We start from the raw sequence: 13,573 nt of genomic DNA, 5'->3' as shown, positions 1-13,573 counted from the left end.
CAGACTGCCGTTTTTGTGTAAGGAAAGACCAGCTTTTCGTTAGTGTATGTCTACAGTGTAAACATAAAGCAGTTTTGAAATAGTTTATCTATTGTTACCATTATCATAACTATATTAAAAGAATTAACCAGCCTTCACCAGCAGGTCCCAAACGGGTTACAACAATTTAAAGTTCAGTATTAAGAATACTTACATCACAGGAAGGGATGTGGGTGGCGCTGTGGGTTAAACCACAGAGCCTAGGACTTGCTGATCAGAAGGTCGGGGGTTTGAATCCCTGCGACGGGGTGAGCTCCCGTTGCTCGGTCCCTGCTCCTGACAACCTAGCTGTTCGAAAGCACGTCAAAGTGCAAGTAGATAAATGGGTACCGCTCCGGTGGGAAGGTAAACGGCGTTTCCGCACCAGAAGCGGCTTAGTCATGCTGGCCACATGACCTGGAAGCTGTACGCCGGCTCCCTCGGTCAATAAAGTGAGATGAGCACCGCAACCCCAGAGTCGGCCATGACTGGACCTAATGATCAGGGGTCCCTTTACCTTTACCTTTACAGTCACAGGAATAGGGTAGGTCCTAAAAACACACATCTGCCAAAGATCAGGGCAAAGAGGTGTGTCTCTAGCATTCACCTGCACCTCTGTGGGCAGTTCCACAATTTAGGAGCTGCCACAGAGAATGCCTGCTACTGGGCCACCCAATCCCCAACTTCTGAAATCTGCAGAGCTAGCATCAAGAGACCCTTTTCTGCTGCTCTTAAAGCCCGAGAGGGCCTATAGGGAAAGAAGCAGACTCAGATATTTGGGACCTAAGTCATTTAAAATGAATTCAGAAATGAACTAGCAACCAACGCAACTGTTTCAGAATGGGAGTTGTATGGCCTTTAAAGGCAAATGGGCTGCTGCATTTTGAACCAGTACAAATTTCCAAGTTGTTTTCATCTGGCTACAGATTTCTGGCAGATTTCTTTAGATGCCCCCTAGCAAAAAAGCACACTCAACATATTGGTCATTATTTATTTATTTTCCAAAGTTATACGTCACCTTCGGGGTAAAGGCCTCCCAAGGTGGTCCACTTAAACATTTTAAACCATAAAATACAACTAAAACATCTCATTACAATTTCAAAAACTAAAAACAGCAGTTCTAGAATACAATATAACCCAGTACAGCAATCCAGATAAAACAGATTTTTAAACATCAACAACACAACAATTTAACAGTTAGGTACTTAGGCCCTCACCTTATTAAAAGCAAATTGAAATAAAGGTTTTAAAGCTAACACAAACAGGGCCAGACATCAATTCCTCAGGAGTGAATTCCACAAATATGGCGCTACCACTGAAAAGCCCATGCCCCTAGTGTTTGCCAGTCTAAGAGATCTTATTGACAGTGGCCATGTGAACAAAGCCTTTCTAATCTTTTTTTTTTAAATTTATTAATTTCCTTTTCTTTAGTTACAAATATACTTATAACATACAGCTTAAATAAACATCTCTTCCTCCCCCCTTTTGGACTTCCCTCAACTTCCATTTCTGATTTATTAACCTCATTAGTATATTCTGCTATTTTCTACAAATATCATATTTTTCCTTTTATTACATTACCTATTCTCTATCCGTAATGTTGTGAATGTTTATTTAAATCCTACCATCAGATCAATATTCTTTCTTTGTTTCTGCAAATATAATATAAAAAGTTCCCACTCTTTTTCAAAATCCCTATTGTCCTTTTCCTGAAGTCTGTGTTTCAGCTTCGCCAATTTCGCATAGCTCATCAGTTTTTCTTGCCATTGTTCTTTTGTTGGAATTTCTCCAGTCTTCCAATTCTGTGCTAGTAGTATTCTTGCCGCCGCCACATACATAAATAATGTCCTTTTCTCTTTCGGCAGGTCTTGTCCTAATATACCCAACAGGAAGGCTTCTAGTTGATTAACAAATGTTATTTTAAACATTTTTTTAAATTCGTTGTAGATCATTTCCCAATATACCTTAACACTTTTACAATCCCACCACATATGATAAAAAGTCCCTTCAACCTCTTTGCGCCTCCAACATTCCCTCTGTTCATTTTTATATATTTTGGCCAATTTCACCAGTGAGATGTACCATCTATACAGCATCTTCATGCAATTTTCCTTTAACAATATACAGTCTGTAAATTTCAGATTTACTTTCCAAAGTTTTATCCAATCTTCAAATTGTATATTGTGGCCTATGTCTTGCGCCCATTTGATCATTACTGATTTCACTTCCTCATCTTTCGTTTCCCATTCCAAAAGGATGTTATAGATTTTCTTTAATAATTTTGAGTTCTATTACTTCCTTTTGGAATTTAGAAACCGTGCATAAAAAGCCTTTCTTATTGTCCTCTTAAAAAATATATTTTAGCTGCCTATGATGCAATCAACTTTGAAGATGTTCCTTTATTTCCTCATATTCTTTCAATTCTAGTTTCCCTTCCTATTCTACTAACAATTCTCTATCTGTCGGCCAGTCTCCCTTTTTCCCCAATGCTTTTAGTGATAATGCCTAATAGATGATAACCACCAAGGTGTTTTGGGTTCTAATAGTTCTTTATATTTGTCCCATACTTTGAACAACACTCTTCTTATTATATGATTGTGGAATCCTTTATGGATTTTTGTTTTTCCATTCCATAGATAGGCATGCCATCCAAACCTATTGTCATGTCCTTCCACATCTGTTATCTCTTCTCTGTCAAGTTTGATCCAATCTTGGATCCATATTAGGATTGCAGCTTTGTAATACAATTTCAAGTCTGGAAGTGAGAAACCACCTCTCTCTTTCACATCTGTAAGTATCTTATTTTTTATCCTCAGTTTTTTCCCATTCCAGACAAATCTTGAAATTTCTTTTTGCCATTCTTTGAAGCATGCAGTCCCTGCTATTATTGGTATTGTCTGAAAAAGATATAACATTCTTGGAAGCACATTCATTTTTATTGCTACGATCCTTCCTAAAAGGGATGGATTCATCCTGTTCCATATTTCAAGATTTCTTTTAACTTATCCTTATATATGTTAATATTTTTTGCTATTAACCATATACCTAAATACTTTACCTTTTTGTGGGCTTCTATTCCTATCTTATCTGTTATTTCTTTCTTTTCATGTTCTTTAATATTTTTTAAAATCTTAAAAAAATCTTACATTCTAATCTTAAGGGCCAGGCAACTTCTTTTGGGTACAGGTGGACAGAGTCCTTCAAATAACTTTGTCCTGAACTGTTTAAAGGTCAATATCAGCACTTTAAACTCCCCTGGAAACTAACAGGTAATGCATCTGCTACAGTATAAAATACAAACACCATGGTTTCTAAAAGATGTGGGGAGGGAAGCAGGTATTTATGATATAGCCAAAGTTGTGTTCATTCTGAGAATGACAGGATGTGTAATGCCTTTGCACCCTCTGAAAGGTCAGCTGGGCTGTAGTTATTGCAGACTGGCAAATCTTGGCGTATATATACACTGAGCTGAAATGGTTCCAAAAAACCAACAAAGGGATCATCGCAGGAGCAACCTGTTTCCTGAGGAAAGTGGGAAGGTACAAAATGCTCGCTCTCCCTCCCCAGGGATTGATCTTGCAAAGATTCCCATAATATGATACATATTGGTTTCATATGTGAATGTCATTTTCTTCTTTTCATGAAGTTCCCACCAAGCAGAGACACATACACACAAAGTGGGATGCCCTGTATACTTTTGCTGCATAACATCCCGGCAAAAAGCTTTTTTTAAGTCAATAGCCACCATCACCCAATAAACATTTGCACATCTCTGGATCACAGTAGGAAACATGGCAGAAAAGATTCAAATCTTTCAGAGAGAAATGCTTCTGCCAGAACAGGATTCCCTGCAGCTGTCTGTAATTAGCTTCTCATGTGAATCCTTTGGATTTTATAGTGCAGGCCCCATACATACAGAGCTTCCTGAGGGCCAGAGACACAGCTGTAGGGAAAACTGAGCTACAGAATTTTATGCAAAGCCTCCTTGATGTATGTAGCCCTCCAGATGTTGGCCTCAATGTCCCATTATGCCTGACCATCAGTCATGCTGGCTGGGGATGATGGGAGTTGGAGTCGAACAATATCTGGGAAGTCACAGCTTCTCCGCCCCATTGTATGTTTAGTCCTCACAATTTACAATGATGCATCACTACCTCCTTTGGTTAGTTATCTGAAAAAATAGCTCCCCCTTTCCCTGAAAATAAGCTATTAAGCTGTTAGAGAAAATGTCCCCCTCCCCTTAGTAATAGGAATAATGCTACAATAGTATTTACAGCAGGGATAGAGAACCTGTGGCCCTCCAGATGTTGTTGGGCTCTAAGTCCCATCATGCCTGATCACTAGCCATGCTAGCTGAGGCTGATGGGAGTTGGGGTCCCATAACATCTGGAGAGCCGCAAGTTCCCCATCTTTGATCACCATTTATTTTCCTTCGCAAAATCATTCTTCTTTTTTCAGAACTAGTTGACAAACATCCAAGCAAATTTGTAACGTTATAATTCCTCGATAAGAGTTTGCAGTTTATGAACGCTTCACATCACGCTTCAGCAATACACTAGTGTATTGGGTGGGTGATTCTATTATTTTATCATGTTTTGAGATAAATTGTTTTTCACCATTAGAAACTGAGATTCTCTGTGGGATCTCTTCAGCTTTGCCCGGCGATTCTGGAACCAGATCTGAAATTGTTCCAAAAAAGAAAAAAGAAAAAGGTACACTTGTTACAGATCAACCATCTTTATAGCACCACTTAAAGGAAAGTGCTATGTTGGAAAATGAAGCCTCAGTGGACAACCACATACTAATATAAAATATTGCCACTGTGAGAACAGGATGGTGAAACAGATGGGCCTTTGGCCTGATCCAGCACGGCTCTCCTTATGTTCTTTGAGCTATGACATACCCAATATGGGTGCTAGATTGAAATGAACATTTTGTAGATAAATGAGAGAAGAAAACTTGTGGAATGGCTGCATTTGGTGATTGGTTTTAGGAAATCAGACTGTCACAGTCTCTGATGCAGATCTATCCAGACTTCTAAGCTACTAGAAAGTGCTGGCCGTGGATGCTTGGTCATCCACTGCAGTCCACAAAAGAGACCTGACTTTTTAAAGCATTAAATGATGCAGTTAAAACAAAGATAAAAGTCCATCATCAGCACCTGAAGCAGAGTCAGAAAGTATTCTGAACAGCATCCAAAACTAGTTGCAACCAGGTCAGAAAATACAAATTATGTCCACTTAGTAAGACATAACTTCAGTCTGTTTGAAGGCAGATAAAACAAAGTTGTTTAAAACTATGTGGAATTTTAAATCAAATGTTGGATAATAAGTCTCAGATTGCTAAATGCACTTTCATCATTTTGTAGTTATAACAAATCCTATTTTAAGTTTCTCATTCCACCTAAACAAAAGTTTGAAAAACGTACAGCACCCAATCCCATGCATGTTTACCCAGAAGGAAGCCCCACTATGTTCAATGGAGCCTACTCCCTGGCAAGCGTGCTTAGAATTGTAGCCTTAGTTTTTGCTAATATAAATTCCTAATATAATCATAATTTTACATTCTCTTACAATCCTAAGCACACTTACTTGAGAGTAAACATTGAATTCTGTATGAGTTACCTCTCACTATACAATCAAGACATCACACTTCCAAGTCTTAAATCCTGGCAACATACATGCTTTCGGGTTAAATAAAATGCTTTTCTTTCATAGTAAGTTTATATTTAGGCAAATATATGTGGAGTTAGGGGGTGCAAATATATGCAGTGTCCGGTTTTCTCCCATAAAGTGCTCCAAAGGCAATCCCAAAACAGTAGGAGTCAGAATCTCTGCAGTTAATTATTATTTCCAACCACTGCGAGATCTGTTAAGCAGACACACAGACATGATCACAGAAAGATTCAAATAATGCTATTCAAAAGTTACCTGGATTCTGTCTTCATCTAAATCTAATTTTTTAGCTAGTTCTTCTCTAACATCAATCCCAGGATAAGAGTTCACTCTGAAAACATTTTCCAGTACTTCAATCTAAGGAGAATAAAAAGGAACACTATTACTTATTTATTGTTCACTGCAGCAAACAATAAAGTTGAATCGCCTGATAAAAACTGAGGTCAGATTCTAAACTTAAATCCAAATCAACAGTAATCAACTAAGCTATTTTGAACAACATTGATGATTACATGTTAACATCTATATGCATTTTTATTCAGCAAATGAATGATTGTACAGACTTTTGTGAAACAGGCATTTCTGGATTCTTGCTAATAAATACCCTCTTACTAAACAATGCCCCAAGCAAAACATCCATTCTTAGATTTATGAATAGGTTAAATGTACTCAATCCCTACCTGGCTTCGAGTGAATGCAGTTCTTGGCCTCCTACCTCTGTACCAACTCAATTCCCTTTTGTAAGAAAGCTTTTCATTGACTGCAAAATAGTTTTCGCATTTCCGAACCCTTTCTTCTGCCTCTGGGTAGCTGATCGCATTAAACAATGGGATTGCATAGGAAATGGCAGGAAACCGTAGACAAGGGTTGCAATCCTCTCCTGCAAAGTCACAAATGCAGTGTTTTAATACCATGAAATGTTGGGTTATACGTTTCAAACCTAAGAAAGACAAAACTGAAAGATAACAACCTGATTTTTTCTTTACAGCTTATTTAATGGATGCACACTGCTTGTTAATTATCTTTTTTTTAAGCCCTGAACTCAGGTTAAAAAGTTAAGAAAAGAGAAATGAAGGTTTCCCTCTTACCTAAATCACTGCATTTATCCATCCATGGCCTGTGTGGCTTTGCAGCAGTTGTGCCATCTTTTTTCCGCTCTAACCCCAAAATGCTTTCAATGGAAAATGAACAAGATGCCTTTTTGCTTTCCCCAAGATTGGATTTGTCCTGATGGTTTTGAGAAGTTTCATTAAGAGGACAGAGTGATCTGCTTGCCATTCTTGTACTGTCAGCCTAGGTACCAAATGCACCATAGTTCAGGTTTTTCTTTCCCAGTTCCTCCTTATAGCTTTGTTGACAAGGGGGTTGGATTCGCCACGTCATTAATTAAAATCTTTTATTAGAAAGTTTTAGCATGTCAATGAAGATTCTCCCACCAAGAGGCACGAGGAGTTAATTGTTTATTTGTTTGCAAGTAATTAGCAACTAATGGTGACACCAGGGGGGGCACCAAGAGGGACAAAAAGTGTTATCTCGTCTAACCAGAGCATCAGACTTAACTTTCTCAAAAGAACCAGCGCACAAATATAGCACTTCTCTTTTATTTGAAATCATTAATGTATAAAATCAGGTTCCTTAAAAAAAATAGCATTCTAATGGACTCCACTTACCTAAACATAACAGCATGATAGGAAACCAGTCAAGTAATAAGTAATCTCATTTAAGTGAATTTTCTTCCAATGAAATTTTAAAAATAATCTCTTAATGCTATTAGGGTAATCCTGATGAAAAAGCTTCTGTTTTTTCATATGCATATGTAATAGTGAACATGGTCAATAATATAACAATGGTGTTTGGCATAAGGCACACTGCAATGGGTTGGCAATGTTGTCAGAGCTCAGTGTAATTGTCTTCCAAGAGCATGGATTAGTTAACAGGAATTGTTGAACTAAGTAGTTTGAAAAGGTAGAAATTTGTTTGCTTCTCCCCAGCCCCCAGCACTTGTATTATGCTGATGTAATTTTATGCTGATATTCTAAGAGGAGCCCAACAAATACTTGTACAAAACTTTGGAGAACAATCCCAGTGAAATCAATAGCAGAGGAACCTTTTGTTTTAAAAAAGCAGGATTGTACCCTGTATGCTACTGTTGTTTGCGGGGGTGGGGGTATTTAACATTAGTCAGTCTCATAGTATACCCACTGGAATCAGTTAAGTAATTTTCCATTAATTTCAGTGGGTCTACTCCAAGTTGCAAAGTACACCTTTTTATATCAGAATCTGTTATGGATTGTGTCTTGTATGACTCCTTCTGGCAACTCCTGCAGTCAAGCTGGTGCCAAACACATTGTTCTGCTTTCCTTTGGACCACATCCAGTGGTGGAGCTTCATGCACATCCTGGAGGCGTGGCGCGCCACCCACAGGGGCGTGGCACCCGGAGTGGGCAGGGGGGCAGCCGCGATGGCACCCCACCGGGATCACACTGCCGGGGGTGGCGTGCTCCCCCCGCACTCCTCTTCCTCTGCCAGTGACCACATCAGTGAGGCTGGGTGGGGGTCTTGTCATCTGGGTAGCTCAGGACCTCCATATACACTGCCCAACCTTGTGTCTGGGAGTTGCTTTTATGCGCTAAGTCAATTGGAATTTAGGTACAGTATCATAAATAATTAGTTTTGCTATCCTAGTTTTTATAATGAACTAAAGCAAAAACGTGGGTGGCGCTGTGGTCTAAACCACTGAGCCTAGGGATTGCCGATCGGAAGGTCGGTGGTTCGAATCCCCGCAATGGGGTGAGCTCCCGTTGCTCAGTCCCTGCTCCTGCCAACCTAGCAGTTTGAAAGCATGTCAAAGTGCAAGTAGATAAATAGGTACCACTCCGGCGGGAAGGTAAACGGCGTTTCCGTGCGTTGCTCTGGTTTCGCCAGAAGCGGCTTAGTCATGCTGGCCACATGAACCGGAAAAACTGTCTGCGGACAAAACGTCAGCTCCCTCAGCCGGTAAAGCAAGATGAACACCGCAACCCCAGAGTCGTCTGCAACTGGACTTAACTGTCAGGGGTCCTTTACCTTTTTAAAGCATATAAAAGGTTTGAAGTTAAATACATTTATTAAATGCATCAGTACTGTTTGTCTTTGGGCTATTTCCCCCCCCCCCAATAAAGTATGAATGGGAAACTCAATTTCATCTCTGGCCTCCACAACCTTACTGTCAGAAAGTTCTTCCTGATGTTTTGCTGGAATCTCCTTTCTTGTAAGTTGAATCCATTGGCTTGGGTCCTACCTCCAGAGCAGGAGAAAACAAGCTTGCTCCATCTTCATTGTGACAGCTCTTTAGATATTTGAGATGGCTATCATATCTCCTCTCAGTCTCTTTTCCAAGCTAAACATACCCAACTCCTTAACCATTCTTCATAAGGCTTAGTTTCCAGACCACTGATTGTCTTGATTGCCCTCCTCTGAGCACATTCCAGTTTGTCAATATCCTTCTTAAATTGTGGCACCCAGAACTGGACATAGTATAAATAATAATAATAATAAAAATAATAATTGATCATTTATACCCCGCCCATCTGGATGGGTTTCCCCAGCCACTCTGGGCAGCTTCCAACAAAATATTAAAATACAATAGTCCTTCAGATATTAAAAGCTTCCCTAAACAGTATTCCAGGTGTGGTCTGACCAAGGCAGAATAGAGTGGTACTATTTCTTCCCGTGATCTGGACACTATACTTCTGTTTACACAGCCTAGAATAGTATTAGTTTATTTGTTGCTGCATTACACTGTTGGCTCATGTTAAGCTTATGGTCTAAGACCTCTAAATCCTTTTAATATTTACTGTTGGAAATCCAGGTGTCTCTCATCTTAATTTGTGCAGCTGGTTCTTCCTACCTATATGTAGAGTTTTGTATTTGTCCCAATCTGTTAAAGTCATTTTGAATTCCGATTCTGTCTTCTGTGGCATTAGCTACCCCTCCCAGTTTGATGTCATCTGCATCCTCTCAATTCCTTCATCCAAGTCATTTATATAGACATTGAACAACAACAGACCCAGGAGAGAACCCTGTGGCATCCCACTTGTCACTTTTTCCCAGGATGATAACCATTAGTGAGCACTCTGGGTTTGGTCATTTAACCAGCTGTAAATCCACCTTGCTCAGCACACATTTTGCCAGCTTCTCTGCAAGAATATAATGGAGGACTTTGTCAAAAGCCTCACTGAAATCAAGATACGCTATATCCACAGAATTCCCCCAAGTTGGGAATAACATTGTGCCATTTTGTGCCACTTTTTATTTTAAAATGAATGTTAAATTATTGCTTTTTGTTCTACAGTACTGAGAAGAACATTAACATTAATAATAGCTCTATAATGCTGCCATCTAGTGTTGGCAATTTCTTGGTGTAAGCTTTGGGGGTAAGGTAAATTATAGTTATTAAAAACATTAAAGTCTCTTTAATTCCTTATTCAAAAGAAATTAAAAAACGAGAGTTCAATTAATCTATGAATAATAAGCTTACATTATTTTGAGTTAATAATCAATATTTGCATTTATCATAGTTTGTTTTCTGAGAATGGCTTCCATGGAAGGTAAAACTAGAGAAATAAATTACTTTATTTATGGCATACTACTGAAGCCTGCTTTGCTCCTTTCAAGTCCTTTTTTGCTGCCTTGGCTTAGTATGCTGACCAAACCCAGGTTTGTGGTTAAGCTCTCTCCAGACTAACCTTAGGTTACCAGATGTACCCGTTTCCCAGGATTTACAAATCAATTCCCTGGATTTACAAATCAATTCCCTGACAAAATCCTAACATTCCTATTGAAGTTGAAAAATGTCCCCGGATTCATTGGGGGAAAAAACTGGTAACCTTAGACTAACCACGAGCTGTAACCAAAGTTTGTCTGGAGACAGATTAAGCACAAGCCTGAGTTCAGAGAGCACATGAAGCCAATCCTTGGCTTATCTCAGCACAGGCTTGAAAAGGACCAGGGAAAAGCAAATTAGGTATGAGCTCCAACCAAGCCACAAGTCCGTGCTCAGCCAAGGTTTAGTTCGGTGTGATGTGCACAACAGCCCAGAGAAATAAGAGCACTCTGTTCCGTACCAGATGGAAACCCAGCAATGAAATGTGGAAAAAGACAGCAAGCAATCTGCAGCAGTGCAAAACATCCCATAAACATGTTCGACTTTAAAAATCCAGTACATATACAAACTCTGCTCTTCTTTGGGAATACATTTACAAATAAAACAGTATTTGAAAGTTTATTGTAGAACCTTTTTTATCTGTTGGACTCTTGAAGTGAGCAATGCTCTCAAGGTGTAACTATCTAGCTATACTTGTTCCAATTTTGCCAGTGAACTGTCTGTATTTATCTTCCGTCTAGGCAAGCAGGAGGGGTGGTGAGGGGTGCAGCCTAGGATAAGGAGCCTGGGTGTAGCTAGGGAGAAGGTATGGCCTGGAAAGAGTCCTGCAGGCAGATAGAGAAGGCTGGAGGGCTCCATTTGGCCTGCCTGACCTGAGGTTCCTCACCTCTATTGTGATTTATGTGAAGGAGGCCCTTCAGCCTGTTCACAGGTCCTTATATGATCAGTGAAAACAGTTGGTCCTGGCAAGTATTAACCGCTCTCAATCTTAACCTGATAACTGCTATTTGTCCAGATTTTAATTTGTCTGAATTAATTTGAAGATGTATTTTAATTAATTGATGCCTGTTTTTACGTATACTGTGTTATTTGTATGATGTTAGCCGCTCTGAGCCTTGCTTCGGCTAGGGAGGGTGGGGTACAAATAAAATGTATTATTATTATTATTATTATTATTATAAAAATGTAAAGAGTGAATGGCAGATGTTATATGGATAACTAATGACAGTGTCCCTTATCTTCCTAAAGATGCAGCCAGTACCTCAGAAAAGTATTTTACTCTGGAATGGGTTAAAAAACATGGATGCACCTTGAGAGTAAGTGCAAATGCAGCCTTATTATACTTTCTGGTGGTAATGTAAATTCAGTACACTGGAATTTTGATTTATGCTTTATTTATATCCTTTTTTTTTTAAAAAAAGAAACATTGGACTATTTTGATGTACTATTTTGATGTATCTGGCAGCCCAGCCAGTGCCATCTCAGTATACATAAAAAGAGATGAGAAAAGGTCAAACCAGAAAAAAAACATAATGGCCTAGGCTGCAGTTCTATACACTTACCTGGGAGTAAGAACCACTGAATTCAATACTGTAGTGCTTATTTCTGAGTAGGCATTAGATTACACTGTTAGTTAATCATTTCATTAAAGGTCTTACTTTTTCTAAGTAAGTTTGTATTACACATGGTAAATATTTGATAACGGAGTAATTCTTATCATAATGACTTGGGTTTATATATACTGTACTAATGTACTGCTGCATGTATCCCAGTCTCTGAGCAATGAGACTGCTGGGATTTCTGTGCTTACCTAGGGTTCTATTTTCTTGGAATGAAGGTCAATAGAGATTTTGGTGTCTTTAGGATATGTGGTTGTATTTACACATATATACAATCTGAGCATGAACCTACAATCTGTAGGTAAAACCTCGGCGCCTAGGACTTGCCGATCGCATGGTCGGCGGTTCGAATCCCTGCGGCGGGGTGAGCTCCCGTCGTTTGGTCCCAGCTCCTGCCCACCTAGCAGTTCGAAAGCACCCTTAAGTGCAAGTAGATAAATAGGTACCGCTTTATAGCGGGAAGGTAAACGGCGTTTCCGTGTGCTGCTCTGGTGCCGGTTCGCCAGAGCAGCTTCGTCACGCTGGCCACGTGACCCGGAAGTGTCTGCGGACAGCGCTGGCTCTAGAGTGAGATGAGCGCACAACCCTAGAGTCTGTCAAGACTGGCCCGTACGGGCAGGGGTACCTTTACCTTTACCTCTTTACAATCTGAGCATAAGATCGACTCACAGCATTAACACACTAACATATCAATTCTCCATTTGGGTTCCAGGGAAGCTCCAAGCCACAGTGCTTGTGTCCAGTACAGAGCATGACATACCTGTCTCTTCAGCTTCCAGTATCAGCCAAAACTTACCCACAAAAACCTGGCTACCATTCTTCTACCTTACAAGGTGATCTTGATTCCAAGTAGGGGGCAGAGTTAACCCCACTTGTCTATATGGCAGCATGGCTAATGTAAACAGCACTATTATACTGCCTGCCATTACCTTACCAAAGGAACAGGTTCAACTGGCTTCCACCCCCACATACACTGGATCACAGGTTTGAAGGGGCCCATGGGTGTCATCCACACTGACCCTGGCAAACTCACAACAGTATTCTTAAAGTGCTCAGTAGAACTTTATTTTAAAAACAGTACTAATATATGATCAATTCTTTTTGATTGGCCTCAGACACTTTTCTGTTGGCTAGGTAAGCATAATGTTGGATAAGCAGAGCACGCTTCCTCCTCCTAATGGTGCAGACAAGTTAACCAGCTGGCAGTTATTAATACTATGGAATCATTTTCAAATCCATCTGGAATTTGCAGATCCCAGGCTCTGCATGCCTCTCAGTATATTTTGACCCATTCTCCTTTCCTATCCAACGAATAAAATAATATTGTAAAGTAAAAAAAAAACCCAAAAAGCAAAAAAAATCCACACACAAATAAAAACGTGTTTTTAAAATTCCACTTAGCAACAGAGATGTGAGCTAGGCCGCAAAGCAGTAATTTTAACAGTCGGGGCTGGAAGGGGGAAAAGGGCATCGGAAGCGGCGGCTGGGATGACACGCAACATGGCGTGCCTGTGCCATCCTTTGCCCTCGCTTCATGGAGAAGCCCCGCTGTGACCGGTGAGCTCCCAGGTGAGCCTCGCGCAGAGGGCGACCAGCCGCAATAACCAGGGGGAGGG

General features: G+C 40.0%; 1 protein-coding gene across 2 annotated transcripts; it reads right to left on the bottom strand.

Annotated features, from left to right (window-relative positions):
* Window positions 1-997: 997 nt before the first annotated feature.
* HESX1 (HESX homeobox 1) lies at window positions 998-8,116 on the bottom strand. Of its 2 annotated transcripts, XM_083603128.1 has the most exons (5): window positions 6,782-8,116; window positions 6,374-6,573; window positions 5,949-6,050; window positions 4,635-4,697; window positions 998-2,915 (listed from the first exon to the last, which is right to left on the bottom strand). In XM_083603128.1, exons 1-5 carry the CDS (start codon window positions 6,969-6,971, stop codon window positions 2,511-2,513), a joined length of 960 nt encoding a protein of 319 aa, XP_083459254.1. In that variant the 5' UTR covers window positions 6,972-8,116; the 3' UTR covers window positions 998-2,510. The 2 variants fall into 2 exon arrangements, with proteins under 2 accessions (XP_083459254.1, XP_083459255.1); XM_083603129.1 differs by having other exon boundaries at window positions 998-4,697.
* Window positions 8,117-13,573: the final 5,457 nt, after the last annotated feature.

Source organism: Podarcis filfolensis (assembly GCF_964270895.1).
Source record: "Podarcis filfolensis genome assembly, chromosome: 2".
Taxonomy (NCBI): domain Eukaryota; kingdom Metazoa; phylum Chordata; class Lepidosauria; order Squamata; family Lacertidae; genus Podarcis; species Podarcis filfolensis.
This window is presented reverse-complemented; position numbering and strand designations above follow the sequence as displayed.

What these genes read in the sequence shown, in the direction of transcription:
- HESX1 (XM_083603128.1), bottom strand. Translation starts at nt 6,971, where the DNA reads ATGGCAAGCAGATCACTCTGTCCTCTTAATGAAACTTCTCAAAACCAT. An exon ending in GGATAAATGCAGTGATTTAG is followed by an intron (nt 6,574 to 6,781) that starts GTAAGAGGGAAA and finishes GTGACTTTGCAG; the next exon opens with GAGAGGATTGCAACCCTTGT. An exon ending in GAGAATCTCAGTTTCTAATG is followed by an intron (nt 2,916 to 4,634) that starts GTGAAAAACAAT and finishes TATCTTTTTCAG; the next exon opens with ACAATACCAATAATAGCAGG.